Source organism: Salminus brasiliensis, chromosome 1, assembly GCF_030463535.1.
Source record: "Salminus brasiliensis chromosome 1, fSalBra1.hap2, whole genome shotgun sequence".
Lineage (NCBI taxonomy): Eukaryota > Metazoa > Chordata > Actinopteri > Characiformes > Bryconidae > Salminus > Salminus brasiliensis.
In genome coordinates, this window is record NC_132878.1 from 47,561,368 (window position 1) to 47,585,753 (window position 24,386).

The window sequence follows — 24,386 nt, forward strand, 5'->3', positions numbered from 1 at the left end:
TTTTTCTTGCTTTTATGCGCATGGAGTCTGTAATGACCATCAGATAATTGCACGGAAAATATTTGAATGGAACCTGCAGATGTCTCGCTTTGTCTGTGCCTGGCTGAAGCTGTTTTAGTATCATGTGGCTCGATGGAGATGGGGGAGATCTAAGCTGTCAGATGATGAAGAGTTTGAGAGTGTTTGCTTTGTAACAGGCGGCTCTACGTTCAGTGTAGTGAGGAGGAGTGAATTCACTGGCTGCCTTAGGAGAAGCTGTTAAAACAGTACAGAATCAGTTAGGCCTCTATTCTCTGAATCTATGATTCTGAGTCTGGCCAAGTCTGGTATACTGGTTTCCTGCAGAGAATTTACTAATTTAACTTTACTTTAAAAAAAATTAAGAAGTAAGAAATCTCAGCTGTTACTAAAGATCAGTCATTAGCACATTAGGAATAATATTGCATATAGTCCCAGGCCAGATGGCATTAGTGGTCTGGTAATGGTACAAGCAGAGGATGTCATGTCTCCTTTCTGAGGTTGTGAAAAAGTCCTACCACTATACAGGTACATTACCAGCAAATACTTAGGTGACACTTGGCACTGCCCCTCAGCCAAAGGCTCAGCTTACTCCTGTCTAATAGGTATCATTAGCCTCAGTCCCACTGTCGGGAAACAAGCCTTATGTCAATAGTTATAGGATTACACAATTTAGATGTATGGTTCTTGGTACACGTCTTGTATGTTTGCACTGGCATCCTCTACATGTGCTACACTATAGCAGATACTTTATAGTCATTTAAGGTCAAGAGTATTGAGCTCTGGGTCTGGGGTGGAGGGGCAGCATTATCTTAGGAGAGATGATTGTTTAAGCAACCACTGTTTTACTAAATTGTCAGATCAGTCTTTAAGAGCCTTGGACAAACGACATGACAACCTGACTTTTAGAATTAGATTCACCCAATCTACAGACTAGAGCCAGTCAGAACAGAATCGGTCAGATCAGAGCTAAAATTCAACTAATCACAAGGTGTAACCCTAGCTGTAAAAAAACGTTCAATGGAAGGTTTGTTAAAAAAAATTTAAATACTCAAATGCATGCGATTGCTCCAAGGAACAATTTTGGCACATTTATTTTAAGAGTAATCGAAACCTGGTAATCTCATTAACATTTTATTGAATATTAGTTGAATTATTAGTTGATTAGAAGATTTAGAAGATTTGTTTGAGTATTGAAATCACCATCCAGGCCCTTAACTGAATACCCTTGCTTGAGGTACTCCACTCTAAAAACCATGGTTAAAACCTATAGAAGTTTGAAATATTGTTTGGTATAGAAATGGACTTAAAGTAATTTACTTAATACAGTGGTCATGGAGTTTATTCCAGGTATCCTACGCAGTCATAGAGGTCAAACTACCTAGAAGCTACAGATGGCTTTGCTTTGGTTGGGTAAGCAAGGAGGGCTCATTGCCCACACTGGGGTTTTATGCAAAAGGACCAGGTGACATGAATAACGTGTTGAGGGTGAAGATGCTAAAACTGTCTGATTCTGCACCTCCAGAGGCAGTCTGTCTGCTCTTGAGGTACTCAAGCAAGCTGCTCACTCCAGGTCAATAGCCCCCATTCACTGCACTCATCCTTCCAGTGCTGCACTGTTTATTTGTCTACCGTGGCAATAACTGGACCCTTGCTGGAAACAGGGATCTTGCAGAATCCCCAGAAACAACCAATTCAAACAGGATTCTGTCACATCAATAAATGAGGCCCATTAATGCAAAAAGGGGGTTTTGAGTGGTTCTGGAGTGGTTAAGACCGCACGGATCAAAGGGATTACAGAGGGGGAGAGATGGAATTCCTTACTTGCGAAGTAGCTTCTTGGGGAGAGATGGAGACTTCAAACACCGTCTCTGCCTTCTCCAAGACCCGTGTGCTCGACAGTAAAGTGCTTGTTTTTGCGGCGCGTTTGATCTCGCTGTAAGCTCACCGCTGTCCTTCTTACAGAAGGCATCTATAGCTCCAAGAAAGTGCCGGATAAGAGCGGCATGGTGAAAGTCAGCTCTCAGGGATTAATTATGGTATGCTGATATGAAAACACAAGCTCCAGAACTGTCGGTTCGCCTTACTCATGGCTGGCTTTTGGGTTTGTCATACTTTTGCAGTGAGCACTTGTTCTTTTGTTGGGGTGGAAGAAGGGGAGTATTAGACAGGTCAGCACTTGGCACTTCTGGGCTAAAATGCTACCCTGGGCAGGAGGTGCGCAGGCTGCCTCACATAATGTAGAGTGCTAATAGGCTTACCCGAAAGTGCCTGGAATGTTCCATATGCACTTTTTCCTTTTTACAATTTATTACAACTGGACAGCTCAAATCTGAGCCTATGTCAGAATCTTAAAACATTTTATCACCTTATATAGTGTATAGAAAGGCCTTGACACACTAAGGCTGCTTTGCAGAAAAAGCACCAGCATAGGCCAAATGATGACCACCACCTTAATTTGAAGCATTTTTCTAAACTGCTGATGGCAGCATTCATGTACATTCTGTGCCTATGTGAAAAGAAGTGGGAGTAGTTTGTATTCACAGTAATAATAAATGCTTGGTTTGCTCACTTCTGCTTTACTTCACATGGGCTGATTTACTAGAACAGCCAGTCAGAGAATTCTCTTAATACCAGCCTCAATTGGCTGAACTGGTGCTGACAAGGCCCATCTAGCCCACAATGCAGGCACTCAGCAGTGGTGGCTGACTTGGGCAAACCAGAGCATTAGCAGAGGGGTAAGCCAGGACATTAACCTAACTCAAATGATACTACTTATTATTATTTTATTTTATTTTATCTTCTTATTTTTACTTGTTGCTGTGACTTTTATTCAACATTTGCGGCACTCCATTGAGCAGGACTAATTACACTGTTTATAATGAAACATACAGTGGACAGACATTTTTAAGCTTTGCCAATGCTTCTACTGCAATGTAATGCATATTTTTATTCATTCATGGTATTTCTCAGGCATTAACTTGAATTTCCTGTCTTGAATGGGAGACAAAAAGAACAAAGTAATCACTTGCATAAATACCTTTGTTTTGCAGTTTGTGGTGACCATGTTCTGGACTTTATATCTGTATGACAGAGACCTTGTGTATCCAAGACTTTTGGACAACTTCATACCTCAATGGCTAAATCATGGAATGGTGAGTACTCAGTCTATCCCTGCATTACAGGACAGTACCTTCAAATGGACAGATTTTTTTTTTATCCTTTGTGATCAAATTTGCATGCATGTTACCATCATGAGACTCATTCTTTGCACACACACAAATCCAAATGATTATTTTCCAGATTCCAAGTAAATCCTGCATACTTTACAACCCATTTACGGTCTTAATTGTCTTATCTGCCTTAAAAAAAAGTAAAGTCACATATAGTTTTCTGTAATTTTTGGGCAGTATTGACAATTACTGTGGTAAGGGATAAGAGATTGGAGGAACCATTCATTTCGGTAAGGTACAAAAATGAATTGCAGCTGCAGTTGCTGGCTCTGTTTTTATGACAGGTAAGTCTACCAGCTAATTGCTGTGATCAGCATTCTGTGCATCTTTGCTGTAATGTGGCATCAGCATTGGGTTTAGTGATTTTAACTTGATCAAACAAACCGTTCACTCACACAATGATAGGACTGTGACATAAAATAGCCCTGTGTCCCACATTATTATTGCATGTTAAAGTGTAAGAGATTTAAATGCAACACTTACAATCAAAATGATTTAATTGCAAAGTGAGTTTATTTGCAAAATTCACAAGTTTACAGTGAACCAATCCTACAACATCAATTATATTATTATTATATACTATTATATAATAGCTCAACACAACTAATCTTACAAGTGCTTTCCAAAAGTTAACTACCCTTGTATAGAAACCATCTTAAGATCACACATTTGTAAATCAGATGGCAAATCTCCTCATTGGTTGCATCAGGTGGGCCTAAAATAAAACACATGAAATACCTGGCTAAGGGTTTGTTGACTGTGACGTTTCATTGCACATTAGAAATATGGAAGTCAGTATAGTTGCCCAGAAAGTTAAGAGAAGAGATCACTGCCTTCACAAACAAGAAAAAGGATACCAAAAATAGCAAAGACACTGATGTTCCTAGAGATAGGAAGCACAGTTCACAAATTTGCAGCAGTTCATAACAGTAAATGGGTGCTCTGCTAAGCACTAAAGAAGCTTGTGATGAAGTCAAGTCCAGTGAAATTTATTTGTATAGTGCTTTTTACAACTGTTGTCGTCACAAAGCAGCTTTATATAATTAGTAATTAATAAAAGACAGAGACAATAAGAAGAAATAACATAAGACATGAAGGAACAAAGACCCCCAGTGAGCAAGCCAGCGGCGACAGTGGCAAGGTAAAACTCCCTCAGAGCTGAAGAAAGAAACCTTGGGAGAAACCAAGACTCGCAAGGGGGACCCATTCTCCTCTGGTCAGAGCTATTTAAACATTATTAATAAAAATGACCAAACCAGGTATAACAGATAGTTAATAGTGGTGATATTAATAGTGGCAGATAGTTACAAGTCCATTTAGGTTTTAACATGGTCATTAATCAGGTAGCAGCGGTAGGAGGGTGTGCCGCTGGTCTGGTATGGGTGGTGGTGGGTGGGGGGCCTGATGGTCGGACTGGTAGGTGGCAGCTGGTCTGACGCAGGTAGAGGGGACATCAGCGGGCAATCTTCCAACAGGTCGGGCTGGGTAGCCATTTACTCGGAAAAGGTAATGAGACAGAGTTAGTTCTGATGAAGGGGTTGAATAATTGTGAGACTGCAGTCGTCATTAAAAGTGTCATTGCGTGTTAAATGTGTAGGAAACACTTGTTCTATTAGTTGTGTTGAGCTGTTTAAATTGTTCTTGTTTGATTAGTTCAATGTAAACAGCTGAAAGTTTGCTAATAAACGTATCCTGCAATGCGTTTAAAAAACTTTGATTGCAACAATGTGTATTAGGAGATTACTTTAGTTTTACACATGGAACTGTTACTAAGGAGCCATGCCTTTGTTGTCTACAATCAAAACAGAACAGCAGTTATTGTTAAGAAAAATGTTGTGAAAAAACACACATTAGATAATGTTTGGTGGACTGCAGCCATGTGATAGAAAAGTAGGTCTCAGTTCCCGGTGGTTATTACCTCAGATTGATATCTGCCACATTTGCAAGCAGGGTTTTTGTTCGGACCATTTTACATATGTGTAGCTCGGGTCAATTTAACATTGACCAATCAGACAAAATGCAGGGTGTGCAAAAGATGCGCAAATGTATAAATCAAGAGGTTACATTCCATAAATGTATTATAACCAACTGTCTGCCAGGTTTGGATGAGGGAAGAAGGAAAGGAAGGCCTTGGGAACTTGTGATTGGGACTTAAAACTGGAATAGGTTGCTAAGGGCAAACACAGCAGTGGGAAGCAAAGCATCTTACAGCTGAGAACAATTCATGACATGTTAAGGTTCCAGCTTGGCCAGATTGGCTAGCTTGGCTATGCGATGACGGCGGGAGAGTTACTCCATTGTAAATATTTTTGCTGCATTCCATGGTACCGCATTTATTTGTTTATCTGCACTTCCACAGCAACCGTACTCTGCGCCACTTGCCTGCTCGGAGGAGGAAATAGTGACCAAGCCCTGTTACTGTTTGGCAGAGCCTGTGACTACAATTACATGCACCAATGCTAGAATTTTGTCTGCCTGCTGTATTCTTATCAGACGAGGCTTATTGAGGTAATCTGCACAGAAGGGCAATTATGAGTGCTTTACACTTTCATACCACTAAGGAGAGAAGGCCAGCCAAACAGGAGAGGAAGGTGTTGATTTAATGTGGTTGCCACCACGACCATGTGCATAGGAGGAACTGTAACACCACTCAACATCTTGTGTCTTTAAATAATCATATTTGAATATGCAGGGCAGGTTTGTACAGCACCTTTTCGAACTCATGAAGAGGGCTTTGATGCACATGGGTGGGCAAAGCTCTTTCAAACTTCCCAGAACCTTCAAAATCTGTGATCTATGAAGACACATGTAAATATGCACGAATATTAATTAGACTTGCGGAGTTACTTGAAAACTGTCATAGAAAGTGCAGGCTTGACATCAAGAGACATGCTAAAGTTGAGAAAAAAAGAAAAGCAAACCTACTAGAGTTGCTATTCTGAGTATTGTTCTCCCAGGTGACAAGGGATAGGACAGTTTTCTTCAACGGGCCGTTTTGATGCTGTCAAACTGGGTGCTGTATATTTGGCGAAACTTAACAGGACTCCCTTAATGTGGCATTGACAATTAGGGCAGAGCCACTTCATCGGTACTTAAAGAGGCCTCCACTAGGCTTTCATGGCAATGCCGGGAGGCAGTTTACCTGCGTCAAACTCACTTTGACAAAAATCCTGTCTCCACTGTGTAATTACTCTTCTGCCAAGAGAGGCTTGTCAGAAGAGTCTTTCGCTACTGTAATGTCAATGCCAGTAGCCTCCTGCTGCGCAACTCCTTGGTTCAAAGCACTTCTCTTGCAGCACACACCACGAATAAACTTCTTACATCTCCCCTGAGAGCTTGAGGCTTTCAAAAGTCCCATCTCGCCACAACTGCACCATGCATCATGCAGCCATCAGACCCACCCTCGAAAGAAGAGTACGGATTGAAGTTGGAACTTTCTAAGTTGAACATATTTTAAACAACAGCCTCACAGCCTTAGTGTTAGCGTTTAGACCTGGTAGCATTTAGCTGTTCTCCCAGCGAGAGCATTGCCCATCTTGCTAATATTTAATTCAGCAGGTAGGTTCAGGGGAGCTTTAAATGACACAAGGCCCTGGAATGGAGTTCATTATGTACAGGGGCTTTTATGACTGATTACCCATGGTAAACAACCCCTACATCTCCACCAAGCCTTTGTTGGGCGGCGAAGTGGAAAGAGGGAAGACAAATGTGATACACCACAGAAGCCTTTCCGCCGGAGCAGGCCTCCCGGCCCTCTTTCCCATCAACTATTCATGGGCCTCTTTTAGACTTACAGTAGCCCATAGTCTTTTACCCATTCATCCTCTCTAAGACTTAAGTTTGGCTTGAGTTACTTATTTATTTGCTTTTTTCCATCCTTTTGGAGTGACAAAGTTGAAATGTAGCTTGTGAAGTGGTTTCATTTGTCAGTTTTCATTGTATAGAGTTTAAGTTGGAGTTAACTGATAAGTTTTCCAGTGTTACCTCAATTCTGCAGGATGGAATGATTTTGAGTTACACATGCCTTGTGTAACTAGACACTCTCAGGTTTTTGTAACTAGGTCCAATGCTTAATAACCTAATAGCTTCCTTTGGCCTGTAGCAGTCTCCATCCCATTCCATGTACCAGTAAAGAAAAACTCACGCTGAGCCTGAGCAAGCTTCATAGCAGCGCTCTTAAACTGTCTCTGAACTGTTTGTGGCATTCCCCTGCAGTTCCTTCGGCTGGATTTGTGGGCTGTTGTTTAGAGTGGAAAATAGCTGTGTCCACAGGCCAATTTGGAGGGGACGCTCTTCTGAAAATTGTCTCTAACTGTACACTCCCGCTGTGACCAGTATGTTTAGACTTGCGGGGGTAAGCGCCTTACCATTTACAGTTACAAGAAGCCATGCTCCAAGTGAGAGATGAAATAGTTCTGTGTGACTGAAATCGATCAACACCGCCGCCCCCCCAACATTCACCCGCTGCGGTATTAAACTGATCCTGGCCTGAAGAGCACTCCAGTGGTGTTGTCTCTATGGCTAATAACATGTTTGGTTCACCACTGTCAGAGGAACCTCAGCGGAGCCAGACAGACGTAGTGTGCGTTTAACCAGTGGTACAACCCCAACCCCAGGCTGCCTTAAGGACACTAAAGGCAAGATAAGAACCAGATGTGTTTGTGCGTTTCAGCTGTTATTCAAGTCATATTAATTTTAATAATATACACATTGTAAATTCTGTCTTTTCCAGCTTGTCTTCATTAGCATATATCATATCCCTTACAAACAGGCTGAATCTACTCACTGATTTCAATAACTAAATGTCCACCAGAGAATGTGTTTCCAGTGTGTACTCTTGACAGCATTAATGTAATTCAAATGTCTCACCTTTCCAGGCAGTACCAATTTAGATTTTTAGCTTTTACATATGGAGCTCCCTGCGCCTGCTATGAACACGTCTGGCTGTTGACTGCTTGCCACCTAGTGGCCATTGTCAACTTGGGTATAGGGTCTGGATTTGTGGGCTGTACTTGTACTGTAATTCTGCCAGACTGCTGCAAGATTGCAGAATCCTTTTAATGACATGTTAAAATAAGGCCATCCTCCATTATGAGGTCTCCCCATACATTTCAGTGTGCTGCGGCTTGGCATTCCTTGTGTGCAATGAGGTAAAAATAGACAAAATAAATCACAATATCTGTGGTACTCGTATAATAGATTACATCCACCCTATGTGTGAGTGCAGCATGCAGTGGATAACTGTCACACATAAAGTGTTGAAGCAGAGAATACATTGACTGGAATGGGTGTGCTTGATCTAGGGTTGCAAAGGCCTTTCATGCTAAGATAAGAAAATATCACATTGATTGCAACAGAGTCTCACAAAATATCACAGTTTTAATGTATATGGTATTTCATAGTTTCTTTCTCTCTTTTTTCTTCCTTTTTTCCTTTTTTCTTGTAATTATACATTATAATGACCTTTTTTGGCAGAACAAATGCTTTACCTAAAACTTACAATAGTGATATATTTTTTATTGTAAGTATATGTTAAAAGCCTCCCATTGAAAATACATTAAATAAATAAAAGCAGTACGTGAAGTGAAGCTCTTTTTAACTTTTTTATTACAGATTTATCTGCTGATTATTTACTTTATCATTAATTGATTGAATGTGTGGTTTTGTGAAATAGTAAGAAATTGGTAGGATTCACTGTTTGGTTGGATTTTTAGTAATAGGTATTAAGTAAAACTGACATTCAGGTATGCATATGGGAGCATTTTTTTTTTTTTACATTTTTCTCATGTAAATAATCTGTGTACTTGTTTTTTTTTGTAGATTCAGACATTTTTTAGTTTTCTTTGCCGTGGTGTATTAATGTTAACATGACTCTTTTTCTGAGGCAACGGCACCACTCTAAAGCTCCTGGTTGACAGATGGCATCTCATTGTTGTTGCTGGCACGTCACCAGCTACTCAGTAAGGACATACTGTACTATAGAGGCTTAGGCAATGCTCATTTTTGGTTCCATGATAAAGTATTACCATAATGAAATGCATAAAGACACCATACAATAATAAACCTATTTTCATGTTGCTCATAATGTGATATCTGTCAGCACTAAAGTGTAATAGATTTTATTTCTAGGATGCCTAATGTGTAAGGTTATGGTAAGTATGCAGTACTTAGGCAAACACTCAGCATTCAGTAGTTCTTCCATGCAGCAGATCTTCTCTCATGAAGAGTTTGAGCTTGCTGTGACTGTCACACATCCATACTTTATGGCACTCATTTTGTCTCACACCCTGCAGACTATCTTAGCCTGTCGGAAAGTGGCCTGGCACCAGAGCCAGATTCATCCAGCCAAAGCGGCCTGTCAAAACACAATCTGCCTCTTATCCACAGCAGATGTGGTACGTAAAACATCTGCATTTACTAATCGCTGAGTAATTTCCAGATGAATACTTGGGGTGGCAAAAACCTTGGTACATTTGTTTTTCTGCCATTTAGTTCACACCTGTTAAATATTAACTTCTGCTATTAAGAGGCAACCATCTTGCCTTGTTCCTATCACTGCCGCACAATGAACCTGTTCCTTGGGTTGAGAGGTTTTGTACTTAAGGGAACAATCTCATGTTTGCTGTGATTCATTTTTCAATTATTTTTGAAATTCAGCAGTAAGTTTTAATGAGAAAGTATATGATGATATTCATTTAAAAACATACTTCACACTCAAGCTATTTCTAAAATTTCCATCAAGTTGCGTCTTCTTTGGCTCCCCTCTCATAGGAATATATCAGTGAAAATTCAGATTAACCGCAGATGTAGTCAGTCAGCAAAGACATATTTGTTGTCGAAATTTTGCATCACATTTTTTATTTGTTCATAGAAAGAGATGGAGATTGCTACACAACAGAGGAAGCTATTTCGTTGTTAAGCATTAAACCTCAGAGCATCTAGTTACATAAGACATGTATGTCAACTGAATCTATGTGGCGAACATTGCTAACAAACATTAGAAGTTTAATGACCAGGTACTGAAGTACCCTTTCACTAAAACCCTCTGCCTCACTGTCTAAGGTCCTACCAGAGAAATGGCTTAGGTCACAGGGCAGTCTCTATAGCCTCACTGTCTCTATGTGAAGCAGTGAATGTACTTGAACGGATGTAACCTAAGATGTGATTAGGGCTGCAACAAACAACTATTTTGATAGTTGAATAATCTCTCGATTATCAAAATGATTCAGATAACAAATCCTTTAATTACTAAATAACCCTTATGTAGCTAGCAGTTTTTTAGCTTGTTTTATGTATTTACTAATTAGTAATGAAGACAATAAAGATAAATACCTTCTAATATAAAAGATAAGTAAAACTTCAATATCCTTTTCCTGTCAAAGTTTAAAACCATGGATGTGCAAAGTAGCAGCAATAAAATACAACAAAACTAAATCAGTTTTCCTTTGATCGGGTTTCAGCAAAAAAAAAAATATTGAAAAATGTGAGAGTAATTTTAGCTTTCAGTTTTGCAAAAGCTTTTTGTGATACTATTACGTTTGCGGTGTGTTTCTTATGCTTGAGTGGAACTATTCTCACGCTTCTTTTCTTTTTCTTTCAGTCCGTTCCACATTAAAAGTTTTTTCTTAGGTTGGCTTACTTGTAGATTTCTCCTTCTTACACACAGAATCCCACACCTCACACTAATAGAACTCTGCTCCCCACTCACAAACCAGAGTGGTGGTGCTGAAAATGGGTGTCCGTGCTCAATGTGTTGCTGTATGGCTCTCATGGCTCGGTTTTATCCACACGCTCCGTTCATGTAACCCACAGCTACTCATAGGACATATATATATTTTCACTGAGGTGAAGGGGGCAGTTCACGTAGAGCTGGGCAATATGGACAAAAATATTATTTTCACAATATCTTCATAATATGCCGAAGAAAACTGCTTAGTACAGTCATTTTTACTAAATAGCAAAATTCATTTCAATACAGTATTGTGATATTGCTCATCCCTGCTCCCACCCATATCAAAGCAGCTTTTATCAGTAATGTCTCCAGTGGGAGGTTACACGTCAATGACACTCCCAGTAAGGGGGTACTCAGAGAGTAGTTTAGAATGGTTTTATGGATGGTTTTATAGCAGTGCTATTGTCCAACATGTTCTCATATTGTTAGAATATTTGTCTAGTTCTTGCATTAAATCACTAAAAGCCAGATCTGGCTTTGACCTTTCTAAAGGAAAACAGAGACTTCACTCAGTTTGAAAGTCTCTGAAGTTACACTTAGTTGTCCAAACGTGCACCACTGGGGATCTGGGGAGCTCCAGCTGACAGAATATGCGATTCTACCTGACTCGAGCCAGTTATGTGCAGAGCGGAAACAGATGTGTTTTTCACAGAGAGCAGGAGACAGATTTAGTTAGCAGAGAGGAATAAAACGCAGGTCTATAACAACCAGAGCAGTACAAAAAAAGAAAAACAGCTATGTTCAATGATATTGATTCCTCTCAGGAAAATAATCCTTTTCCCGTTTGAAGTACTCTCTGCTCAGCTATTTCCTTTGGTTTTGTGTGAGCACTGGGGGATTACTTAAAAAAGATCGATAATTGCAGCTCCGTTTTTCTGTGACACTAATATTTCACTGCCGTCCGGGGCTTGGCGGTGTACAATATCATCCTTGCACTTATGATTGAGTTGCTGTGCTGAGCCTGGAAAAGTTACTAGGTTAAGTTCCTCCGTCCAAAACCCGTCATTAAAATGGACTCATAGCTGGCTCACTAGCTCATCCTTGACAACTGGAAAAATATTTACTCATCTCAACCCAGTGAAAGATGGCTGTTTCAGTTTGGGTTTCTTTTATCCATTGTTCCCAAAGCCAGCACAAAGTTTTCAACTCAAGGGTGGTTGTAAAATGATTTGCTCTCACACTCGAAGGTATGAGCTTCTGTGAATGTTTTCGGCAGTGGAGCAACTCCTCGTTTCACGGTGCATGTGGAAACGTGTTCACGCCAGTACTGGTGTGGCTGGCAGCTTGTGTGATGTGTGATGCACGGTGCAGAACACCTTTGTGAAAATGCCTTTTTCAAACCAAGCTGGAACCATGCTCTCGTTTGAACATGGGCAAACAACATTTGAGGTATCAAAGAACTGGGTTTGTGGTATATATACCATCTGTTCCCTCGGTTGTTTCAGAGTGTATGGCTGAGGCATTTCAGCATGCATCAAACCAAGAGAAATCATTGTTGTAGACTTTAAACAATGTACACATTTGACATAGCCTGTCCTGCGTACAGTTACAGGGTCCTCTGGGCGGTGCTGTTTTGTAGGAGGGGATTTTCCACAGACTGTCCTGGCATGCTGACCAAAGCCACAAGGCTCTGAAAGCTTCATTGCCTGGTGGTCAGAGAGAGAGCTGCCACTTTAAATTAAGATGGGGGCCCACAAATAAGGGCTAAAATAAAACATGTCTGGGGTCATGCACAAGCCTGTTTCAACAGAGAAAATCTGCAGTGTTGGGCCAAATCCACTGACAGCCAAGTCCTGCCAAGTGAGCTCCATGACCAGGCTCTCCTTGGGGCAGCGGCCGCTTGAGGTACGAGAAGAATGCGCACAAACTTTCGCCCACTCCCTGCCCAAAGCCAGGGGTATTTAGTGGAGATTTCATTGCTGACGGGCCAGTGCGCTGCTGGGTCATGTGAACCCTCTGTTGACTGGAGGGCTGTGTGGAGTGTGTCAGGGATGGCCTGGGAGGCCAGGCAGGGAAACACAACTCCCGACCTTGGGAGCACTCTCCCTGACACATTATCCCCTCCGGGAGCCTTTCGCTGGCCAGACGAGTGCACACTTAGCCCACATGTCTATGCTTCGGATTCCACTGCTCTGACAGGTTAAGGCAGGCAGGGGTTTGATTAGGAGGACAAGTGCCAGCTAAATCTGGGACTCAAGCTGTCATTCAGACTGTGACAAGCTCCTATAGATAACTCATTTAATCTGTGACGTCATTGCACAAATAAAACTTTCCGCAAAAAAGGAGCCTTTTGCCTTCCTGGAGACATACTGTATTCATCAGTTACATTTCTTTTAGTTCACGGCTAGTTTAACAGCATATAAAAGAAGCTAATGCCTTACTGTGCAATGCTGTGGCTCTCAAAGACTAGAGTTTAAGAGCCCTAGTGTGAAAAATGCACCTGCAGCAGAAGAATTAAACAAATCAGGATAAATGCTGGGGACAAAAACTACAAATTCAGTGAATAATACACATTCTAACTATTGAAGTCATAAAGCTTTGAGTTGCATTTCTGTTTATCAATGGCACTTCATTGACCATAAATCTCTCTGTCAGTAAACATCTGCTTTCATTAAGAGACCACTGTGACTTTCAGGCAACCGCTAAACCACTCTGTCCTAAACCATTGTGACAATAGGAACTGTAAAACTTTCTGCAGCTGCATGAAAAGACCTTGGCTTTCTGCTTGTTTATTCTTTTTATCCTCAATCCATTGGTCATGAGGATAATTGCAATGACTGAATTGTCAAAGTATGCCCCAGCGACGGGGGCAAAGTTGCAGAAAACAGCAGGAAGCTAATGTGGCAGTAGTTGAGGTTTTGCAACCTTGACCACATGGTGAAAAAAGGCTGTAAAATGTGTACAGATTGTATCTACCTCTTGTCCTAATCTACCAGTCAGTTTGTTCTAAGACTTTACCCTGTACTGCTATTGGCCACAACATAATCATTACCACATCATTTGTTCAGGGAGCTTATCTTGACTGTCAGTGTTCCTAATTACCACACAGTTGTAGACCTTCCAGAGACTACAATTGGTGCACACGCTTCATGTCAAACCATTGCCTCCACCATGCCCAGCTGTATTGCCAGATTGCTTGGTGTGATCGATGAACAGACTATATTTTCATGAGGATTCAGTAGACAAATATTGTTCTCAGATCAGAACACACTCTTGTTCAAGGAATGTAGTGTTTCCAAGGAAAACATTTATAAATAGGAGCTGCATTTCCAACAGTGAGTCCTGCCTCAGAGGGGATTAGAGACCATTACCTCATTCACTTCTTCAACGTTTGGAGTACGCACTTGTGTTTATCTAGGTCATAGTCAACTCAGGGCATGCAAGTGCAAATCCCACACATTTTCTTCTCAGTCACAAACCTCCATCAGTTTCAAGTGTCAGAAAAGGGGAGGGGGGTGGTTAACAGCCTGATATAAATGATTTGCCAGCTTTGAGACAGCAGAAGACCACTCAGTGGGTGTGTATGTTCAGCTATGCTCATTTAACAGCATGCTCATTTTGTGCATGTTGAAACGAATCTCTAGATCTCATGAGGTGTTCTTCTTTTGACTTTACACAGGAGCTTTTCTTCACAGTAATTGACTTTCGATCAGTTTAATTATCCCAGGAAGTGTCAAACACCACCTTCCAAAATTTAATTCCTTCAATTATGCCGGATGAGGTAAAGGGATATGAGACCAGTCTTCTGAACCGAATCTCTTTAGATGCCTTATATTCTTATTAAGGGTTCCGGAGACTTAATGAATCCAGGATGCAGCCAACTCTGGAAAGTGTCCAGCTAACACATCCTGGTGAAATTACAAAATACACTCATTATCACAGGTAATGTTGATTAATACTTGATTATTGCCCCAACAGTGGGGCCCCCAAATGCATTTTCAGGCATTTCAGTTATTTCATTTGATCCACTGCCTAATTTATACTTCTGTCACGACAGAGTAAATATTATCTAGTTCTGCAGATTTTAGTTGAGTCAACTGAATGTGTCACTGCTAATTCCAACCTGCATCACATGATGGGGAGAGTCTTGTTGCCTTGTTCATGAGAGAGTTAATGTTTGTGTTCTTTAGCTAAACTATGCCTGGTTTAGTTCGTTTGGAATGAATATTGAATGAATATGAATAATTTATATTTTGCTCACATATTCAGTGTTTGTTGGATGCAGCTGAATTTGATATTGATTAATAATAAAAAAGGACATTAATTGATCCTCTCCAGCAAACATCCATTAGTCTGTCCCATGTATTTTGGTGGCACTACCACCTGCTATTCTGTCTTAGACACAGCTCTAGAGTGGTGTCACTGTCTAATTGCCTTTCATAATCAGGAGTCTCAGAATAAGGAACCAGGAATGTAATAGGGGGAAAAGAGGTGTTGGAGAGGAGATGATGCCATTGAACTCCATGTAAATAGGCCACCATCTGGTGGCTGGTTGTAGAATGGCATTTATCAAGTGGCAGTGCTGAGTATTTACTTGGATGATACTTAAAGTCTGGTCTATAGAAAGCACTGATAGTGCTAGCATGACCGGAATGTACAGTCTTGGGAGACTGCCTTATGTGTTGTGAGGTTGGGGGTTGCTGTGTAGGCATGGAGTGACCAGCTTTGTTCATTTGGCTGTTAATTTTAATTAACAGCAATGGTATCCACTATTGCTACCAGCTTGGCATGTACCAAAACATACATATATATATATATTCTTACAATAATTACAAATCATGGTTTGATTGCCAATGTGTTAGTGATTGTCATGCTGGCTAGGCGAAACACTCGCAGGGACAGAGCAATGCAAGGAAAATAGTCTTTAATGACCAAACAAAACAGACAAACACAACCAAAATGAGGCAGCAAAGTACAGGGTCCAATTAACCAGAAACAGAAAACAAACAGGTGACAACTGAAATGGGGCTTAACCTGGAAGACCACCTGAGGCTGGGAAGTAGTCCGGGAGCAAAGCGAGAGGGGAACAAATCAAACGGGGGGAGGAAGGCTAGAACGCAAAGGAACCAATGAAACTAGTAAACAAAAACCTCACCCCAAAACCGCGCTCGTCAGGCGCCGATGAACGTACTCGACTAGGGTGCAAGGGAACCGGACGCCAAATCTCCCTGGCGACCAACCGGTGAACCAGACAGTGAACTCCTGAACGTGAAACCGCTCCGATAGAGCATATACGGCGCCGCAGGGCTGACAGTACCCCGCCACCCCCCCGAGGCGGCCGGTCGGGTCCCCCGACGGGGACGCCCCGGCCACCGGCCAGATGCCCGAGAACCCAGAACGTCCGGGAACAGGCCCACTCGGTCCGACGAGGCGGGCTGCGGCACCTGCCGACTGGAGAGTTCTTGGGGCGACCGCGAGGCCTGGGAGTCCAGTACTCGCCGGACCGTGTAAGCGGGAGTCCCATCCACTTCTACAGGCTCCGGCGGCGTGTCCGCCGGGGTGGCCTCGTCCAGGGGCCCAGACACCACAGGCTTGAGCTGCGACACATGAAACACAGGATGTATACGTGAGTGCGGGGGTAAACGAACCTTAACAGAAACCTCGTTGATGTGCTTGACAACCTCGAATGAACCCATGTACTTCGCTGCCAATTTCTGAGACGGAAGACCAGTTCGAATGTCCCGTGTGGAGACCCATACGCGATCTCCAGGCGCGTATGACGGGGTCTCCCCACTCTTCCGATCAGCCTGTGTCTTATAGCGCCGCAGGAAGGTCTGGATGTGCTGATGGGTCTTGGCCCAGACGGCTTCGCTGCAGCGCATCCATGCATCGACTGCTGGTACCCGGGTCTCCGCAGCAGTCCAAGGGGCCAACGGGGGTTGGTAGCCTAACATACACTGATAGGGGGTGAGGCCAGTGGTCGCGCACCTCAGCGAGTTCTGGGCCATCTCGGCCCAAACCAGATACCGCGACCAGTCGCTGGGGTAGTCGTGACAGTAGATCTGCAGAAACTTACCCAGCTCCTGGTTAGTGCGCTCGCACTGGCCATTGGTCTGAGGATGGTATCCTGAGGAAAGACTTACACTCACCCCCAGGTGCTCGCAAAACGCACCCCACACCTGGGATGTGAACTGGGCCCCTCGGTCTGATACTATGTCCTCCGGGATTCCGAAATTCTGGAGGACGTGGTCTACCAGGGCTTGGGCTGCCTGCATAGCTGTGGGCAACGTGGGGAACGGGATGAACCTAACCCCCCCTCGAGAAACGATCCACCACCGCCATCACCACCGTGTAACCCCCGGATTCGGGCAGATTTGTGACAAAGTCCACTGCCAGGTGAGACCACGGGCGGTCAGGGATGGGCAGAGGCATGAGCTTCCCCGAAGGGAGCGTCTTGGGGGTTTTGCACAGGGCGCAGGTGCTACATGAAGCGATTATACGGTGAATGTCTGCCCGCATCCCTTCCCACCAGTACTTGGCTGCCAGTAGGTGAAAGGTACGGGTCTCACCTGGGTGGCCGGCCGTTGGGGAGGCGTGGGCCCAACCAATGAGCCTTTCCCGGAACGCACTCGGTACATAGACCTTGTCCGGGGGGCACACCGCGGGAACAACGATGCTGATAAGCGCCTCGGCTATCTCTGTATCGAGGTCCCATTGAATCGCCGCGACTGAAACAGAAGGTGGTAATACGGGTACCGGGTCGACCTCCCCCCCTCCGCCGTTGGATGTGGGAGAGGGTGTCCGCCTTGGTGTTACGGGAGCCTGGCCTGTACGTGATGTGAAACCGGAATCTGGCGAAAAACAGGGACCACCTGGCTTGCCTGGGGTTCAGACACTTAGCTTGCCGGAGATACTCGAGGTTCTCATGGTCGGTAAGTACCAGGAATGGGTGGTCAGCGCCCTCCAACCGATGGCGCCACTCTGACAGCGCCATCTTGACTGCCAGGAGCTCCCGATCCCCTACCCCGTAGTTCCGCTCTGCTCCTGTGAGCTTCTTTGAGTAAAACGCGACGGGGTGCAAGCGGTCCCCCACCCCTGTACTGGAGGCATCCACCTCCACCACGAACGGTCTACGGGGATCGGGGTGGCGCAACAATGGGGCCAACGTGAAGGCACGCTTAAGTGCTTGAAACGAGTCCTCTGCGGCCTGCGTCCATGTGATGCGCCGCGGGGCTCCCTTGAGTAATGACGTGATGGGCGCTGCCAAACTACTGAAGTCTCTAATGAACCTCCTGTAGAAGTTTGCGAAGCCTAGAAAGCTCTGTACTTCCTTGACCGAGCCTGGTGACGGCCAATCCAGAACCGCCTGAACCTTTGCCTGATCCATAAGAACCCCCCGCTCGCTGATGATGTAACCCAGAAAAGGAATCTCCAGCACGTGGAACACACACTTCTCTAATTTAACAAACAGCAGGTGGGACCTGAGTCTCGCCAGGACCAGGCGGACGTGACACACATGGGTGATCAGGTCGGGGGGGTACACCAGTATGTCGTCCAGAAAGACCACCACGAATCGTCCGAGGTAGTCCTTCAGGACGTCATTGATAAACGACTGGAAGACGGAGGGGGCGTTGGCTAGGCCATACGGCATGACCCGGTATTGGTAATGCCCCCTGGTGGTCATGAACGCCGTCTTCCACTCGTCCCCCTCCCTGATCCGCACGAGATTGTATGCGCTGCGCAAGTCTAACTTGCTAAACACCCGGGCCCCCCGCAACTGTTCAAGGGCGGACAGGACCAACGGCATGGGATAGGGGAAGCGCCTGGTTATCGCGTTAAGCGCCCTGTAATCTATACACGGCCTCACCCCCCCCCCTTTCTTCTGAATAAAAAAAAACCCTGACGCTACAGGAGACTTAGACGGCGTGATGTACCCCTGTGCTAAGGCTTCGTCTATGTACTCCTCCATCGCCAGTACGTTCCTCCTCCCCAGTGAGGGGATAAACTCGTGCTTTGGGTAAGACCGCTCCCTCCACTAAGTCGATGGCGCAGTCATACGGGCGGTGGGGGGGGAAGCTTAGCAGCACCGGACTTAGAGAAGATGTCTACAAGGTCCGCATACTCGGAAGGCAGGACGACTAGGGACTCTGGCTCTGGACTCTCCATAGAAGTGGACCTGACTCTAAAGGGGGCGAGATTGAGGCAGTGTGCGCGGCAATACGAGGACCAAGACACTGTCTCCCTGTCAGGCCAGGAAATATGAGGGTTGTGTTTACTCAGCCATGGCAGACCTAGTATCAGTTCATGCTCGGAGGCCGGGAGTACCAGCAGTGAGGCCTCCTCCTGGTGTAAGAAACTCGCGGCTAGGTGGACCCCAGTGGTCACGTGGGTAATGGGGCGAGGACCCATGGGCTGCCCGTCCAGGGAGGTCTCTGGAGTTCCTCCACCGGGATTCTCAGACGCTCCACGATGTCGGCCCTCAGGAAGCTCCCCTCCGCACCGCAGTCGATCAACGCTGCAACACACACACACTGGGACTGGTAGGTCACTAATACTGTCAATGTGATCGACCTTGACACTAGCCCCGGAACGGGCAGACTCACCGCATTAGCGCGAGGAGTCCCCTCCCCGCGCCCATCGGTGTTTGGGCGAGAAGCCATCAGGATCCTCCTCCGGCAGTCTCTGCGACGATGCCCCGCTTCCCCGCAGTAGAAACACAGCCCCTCTCTAGTCCTACGACTGCGTTCCTCTGGAGCCAAGCGGCCGATACCCACCTCCATGGGCTCACTCTCCGGTGTACTTGGTGAGGCGGAGGCCGCCGCACCCGCTGAACTGGAGAGTGCTATACTCCCTGGCGCACTTTGGCTGGCCTGCTTCTTGGGGCAGGCGACCGATCCCCCAGCTCCGTGGGGTCTGAGGTGAGTAGGGCGACCAAGGAGCTGGTCCAGCCGGATCGCGAGCGCGATGAAGTCGTCCAGCTCCAACGTCTCGCCCCGACAGGCCAGCTTCCGCTGCAGACGGGGGTTCAACCCGTTACGAAACAGGGCCAAGAGGGCCGGCTGATTCCATCCGCTCCCTGCCGCCAGAGTACGGAACTCCAGGAGTATTGAGCAGCCGACCGGGATCCCTGCTCCATGCACAGCAGGTCGCCCTTGGTGAGTCCCTCTCGGGGGTGTAGAAACACCGCCTTAAAATGTTTAAGGTATTCCAAGAGGGATACTTCGCTAAGCTCCGTCCAGGTGGCAGTGGCCCAATCCAGAGCCTTCCCTGCGAGCCGGGATACTATAAAGGCGATCTTCGCCTGGTCAGTGCCGGTCGGAGAGTTCTTAAAGAAGACCTCGCACTGAAGCAAGAACCCCTCGCAAAATTCCGGATTGCCACTGTACGTATCTGCTGTTGCTGCGCCAGGTGGCCGACAGTCTCTGACACGCTCTGCAGAGTGTGTTACTGCTCCCCAAGAATTGACCTTGGGCGCGAACAGCGTGATCCAAGGCGTCCATCCCTGCTGTTCGGAGGGTGTCGGCCGAGAATTCTGTCATGCTGGCTAGGCGAGACAAGGGAACACTCGCAGGGACAGAGCAATGCAAGGAAAATAGTCTTTAATGACCAAACAAAACAGACAAACACAACCAAAACGAGGCAGCAAAATACAGTTAACCAGAAACAGAAAACAAGTGACAGGTGACAACTGAAATGGGGCTTAACCTGGAAGACCACCTGAGGCTGGGAAATAGTCCGGGAGCAAAGCGAGAGGGGTACAAATCAAACGGGGGGAGGAAGGCTAGAACGCAAAGGAACCAATGAAACTAGTAAACAAAAACCTCACCCCAAAACCGCGCTCGTCAGGCGCCGATGAACTTACGCAACTAGGGTGCAAAGGAACCGGACGCCAAATCTCCCTGGCGACCAACCGGTGAACCAGACAGTGAACGCCTGAACGTGAAACCGCTCCGATAGAGCATATACTACTTGAACTCGTAGACCTCCCTAGAAGTCTCCTGAACGTGAAGCCAACCTCACAGCTTGGCATCGCAAGAGTAATTCTCAGCGCCGAGGCATCTGTGTTTGCTCCCTTTGTACTCCAGCTCTCAGGTGAAACGAATCAGAACTAAACAGAAAACATGGCGTCTTACTTCGACCGCTGTCAACATAGAAGTCCTTAGTGAGAAAACCAACGGGAGGAACAGAAAGTACATGAACATTGAAATCAACCCAACATCGACTGAAAAGTCCCAAGGAGCCTGTGGACCGCGGCCCGAAGCTTCCCCCCTGGCGCCGCAGGGCTGACCGTGATGATATCTTTTAAGGCTTTTTGTGTACCGTAAGCTGTGAAGGTGCTCCGACCAGTAACCAACTAAACCAGATGTACAAACCTAAAATAAAGCATAGGATCATAGTATGGTGGGAACTTGTGAAACCAGAGCTACTCTCCGATAAGGCTGCAGCTAGTAAGCATATTGTGCATATCAGATATTATGGTATAACCTATCACTAAATATCAGCACAAATCTAGTGGCAGCATTGATTCTAAAGTTTAGACGATCATCTGTGTTTATGTATGGAAGCATGTTTGACCAACATCAGTTCACACTCTAGTCTTCATTCTTTTCTTTCTCCTCTTCTAAACAGTCAAGCACTCAAGTTTGTGTAAGCATTCTGTTCATAACGGTACGGCAGGTGGTCTGTTGAGCAGCAAGGCGAGTGAGTTGTGAATGCTTCTGATAAAATAAAGTTGTTTGATGCCTGGGTGGGAGGAAGGAGTGGAAAGAAATGGAACAGCAGTGCCATGTAAATATTAAAGAAATTGTTTAACCAGACTACAAAGCTAACACTGAATAAAAACTAGCGTTGCTAGTTAGCATGATGTCTAATTTTCATTAATTCAAGCTAATGTTAGTTAACATAATGCCGGAGTTGCAATCTTAAAGCCGTCTATTGATGTTTAAAGCCATTCATAGCTGGCTCAAAAATATTTGCTTTGGCAGGCATATCAGAGAAAAGTGCACGTGGTTTTGGATAACACAGGTGTCTTGACTCTCAATCTTCAGGAACATCTGTCGAATGTGAGAAACAGGAAGGACAAACAGAGTCAATGAATCTGCAGCTGTATTTGAATAAAAAAACATGGAAACTAACACACAGTCATCTGTATGGGCATTCAGGAGCAAATGTAATTCAGCCATGCACTTTCCCGCCACATGAATCTGTTGCACAACATCGTTGTAATAATGTGCTGCTTCATTTCGTGAGGATTTCTGTGCAAAACTAATTGGCTTCTTTCTCTTCTCCCCAGCATACGACGGTGCTCCCTTTCATCATAATTGAGATGAGAACGACGCATCATCAATATCCCAGCAGGTTGTGTGGACTGTTGGCTGTGTGCAGCTTTGCTGTGGGATATGTTCTATGGTAACTGCCTTTGCTCACTATCATTGTACCCTAATGTCTAATCGACATCCTGATGCTGCTTTGATCAGTGCAACTTGTAGGTTTGTGTGCAGTGCAGTAGCATGGAGTCAGAGTTTCTATTTATTGCCTTTATAGTATGTTCTTAATGTGTTCATGTTTTTCACTTGAGGAGAAATAATACAGCTTTTTTAGTGATACTGAATTTTTTTTTTCCGAAAATTAAAGATTTGAAACACTTTCAAAATTCAAATACAGAACAGAGGCAGGCTCTGTTACATATCCAACACAAAAACCACAGCAATTTTTTAGACATTACACATTTTTACGTGTTCCTCTGCTGTCTGCAATTTGTTTCTGCGAATCATTTTTATGCCTCTTAACACCTGTCCTATCACAATAAATTAGCAACCTTTCAGCTCTATGTTCTGCCTTTCCATTTTCATTTTGTATTCCCTTTGCTTAAATTAATGTCTGACCATTAACTCTTGGAGATTCATGAATGTCAGAATGCACATCTCACATGCACAAAATTATTCTTTCATAGGATGTCTCAGAAATAATAAGAAAATACTGCTTTAACATACTTGTGGACATATTATTTACTTTAATATCTCTCTGTGTAAGAACATCTTCAGGGAAACAATAAGAGCAGTGTGTGAAGGGCTAAGATGGGACTGGTAGACACATTGTCACTCCACTGACTGCTTTCACAGTCTTGCATGCGGCGGGTTGGACAGACACAGGAACAGAAACGGCAACAGACAGACCGTGGGTGAAAGCATGACATTTTAACAGACTCCTTTTCCCCCCTCTGTCTCCCTCAGGATGTGTTGGGTGCATAATGTCACAGGAGTCTGGGTGTATCCACTGTTGGAGCACATTGGGCCCATGGCCAGAGCTCTCTTTTTCATCTGCCTCACAGGACTCATCAGCGTCTACTACATACTGGGAGAGATCCTCAACAGCTACATCTGGGACTCCTCAAGGAGTAAGTGCATATATGTGTGTAAAAAAAAGAGTACTATTCACATTGGGTTTGGATATTGTTTCTCATTTATTTGTCAGGTTTGTCTCGGGTTGGGTTCAAATTTCACTCAAATTTGAGTTTCTCATAGTCTCCTTTAAACAACCTTTCTCCAGGGTTTTTCCCTTACTGTGTTCGTCCTTCCCACTTTTATTACCTTTAACTGTTTTACTGTGGCACGATAGAGTCACTCATGTTGTTGACAGTGAGGTTAATTGAGGACCAGAAGAGTAGCAAAGAGAGCAGTGCATTATGTAGGCAACTTTAGAATATTGTTCCAAGGCATTCACTAGACTTTTATAATTAGCTTTTATTTTCTTTTATTTTGTTGATATTACACAATATCAGTGTCTTAAAGATGATCAACAAGTGGAAAAAACTGATATAGAGCTAAAAAGTTTTAATTTTAACAGCTGGCTAAACAATATAATATTTAAGTGTATTCATAGTTCCATTTTTCTCATAGTTTAGTTTTTCATTTAATATTGGTTTTCTTTACGTATTATATAGAATTGCTATATGTATATTATATAGTGTTGCTATATGTATTATATAGTATTATTATAAAATATTGTATGACAGTGTGAAAGTTAACAAGCATATTTTTACTGACATTTTTAGTAATAGTACATTATAATCCTGGTATATATTTGAACATTTGAAATGGATAAAACCTTTTGACCACCTGCCTAATATGTATTTGGTCCTCTGTGTGCCAGCAAAACAACCCTGTCCCACAGACACATGGATTATCAACACTGTTAAAGGTTGATAGGGTGGAACATCCACAGATTGGATTTGTTGTTCTGGCACATTCCACAGTTGCTCAGTTGAATTGAAATCTGGGAAATCTGGTGGCAAACCATTTTTCCTCAAACCATTCCCAGACAGTGTGCATCATACAGTGGGCAGTGGTGGCTCAGCGGTTAGAGCGCTGGGATATCGATAACAGGGTTGTGGGTTCGATTCCCGGGCTCGGCAAGCTGCCACTGTTGGGCCCTTGAGCAAGGCCCTTTACCCTCTCTGCTCC

The 24,386-nt window shown here is 44.3% G+C and overlaps 1 protein-coding gene across 1 annotated transcript in view; it reads left to right on the plus strand.

The window, feature by feature from the left end:
- aig1 (androgen-induced 1 (H. sapiens)) overlaps positions 1–24,386 on the plus strand; it is a 41,677-nt gene that overhangs the window by 11,715 nt on the left and 5,576 nt on the right. The window contains exons 3-5 of the mRNA XM_072680422.1: positions 3,072–3,173; positions 22,217–22,332; positions 23,157–23,320. Of these exons, the coding sequence (XP_072536523.1) occupies positions 3,072–3,173; positions 22,217–22,332; positions 23,157–23,320 (382 nt within the window). The remainder of the gene's footprint in view (positions 1–3,071; positions 3,174–22,216; positions 22,333–23,156; positions 23,321–24,386) is intronic.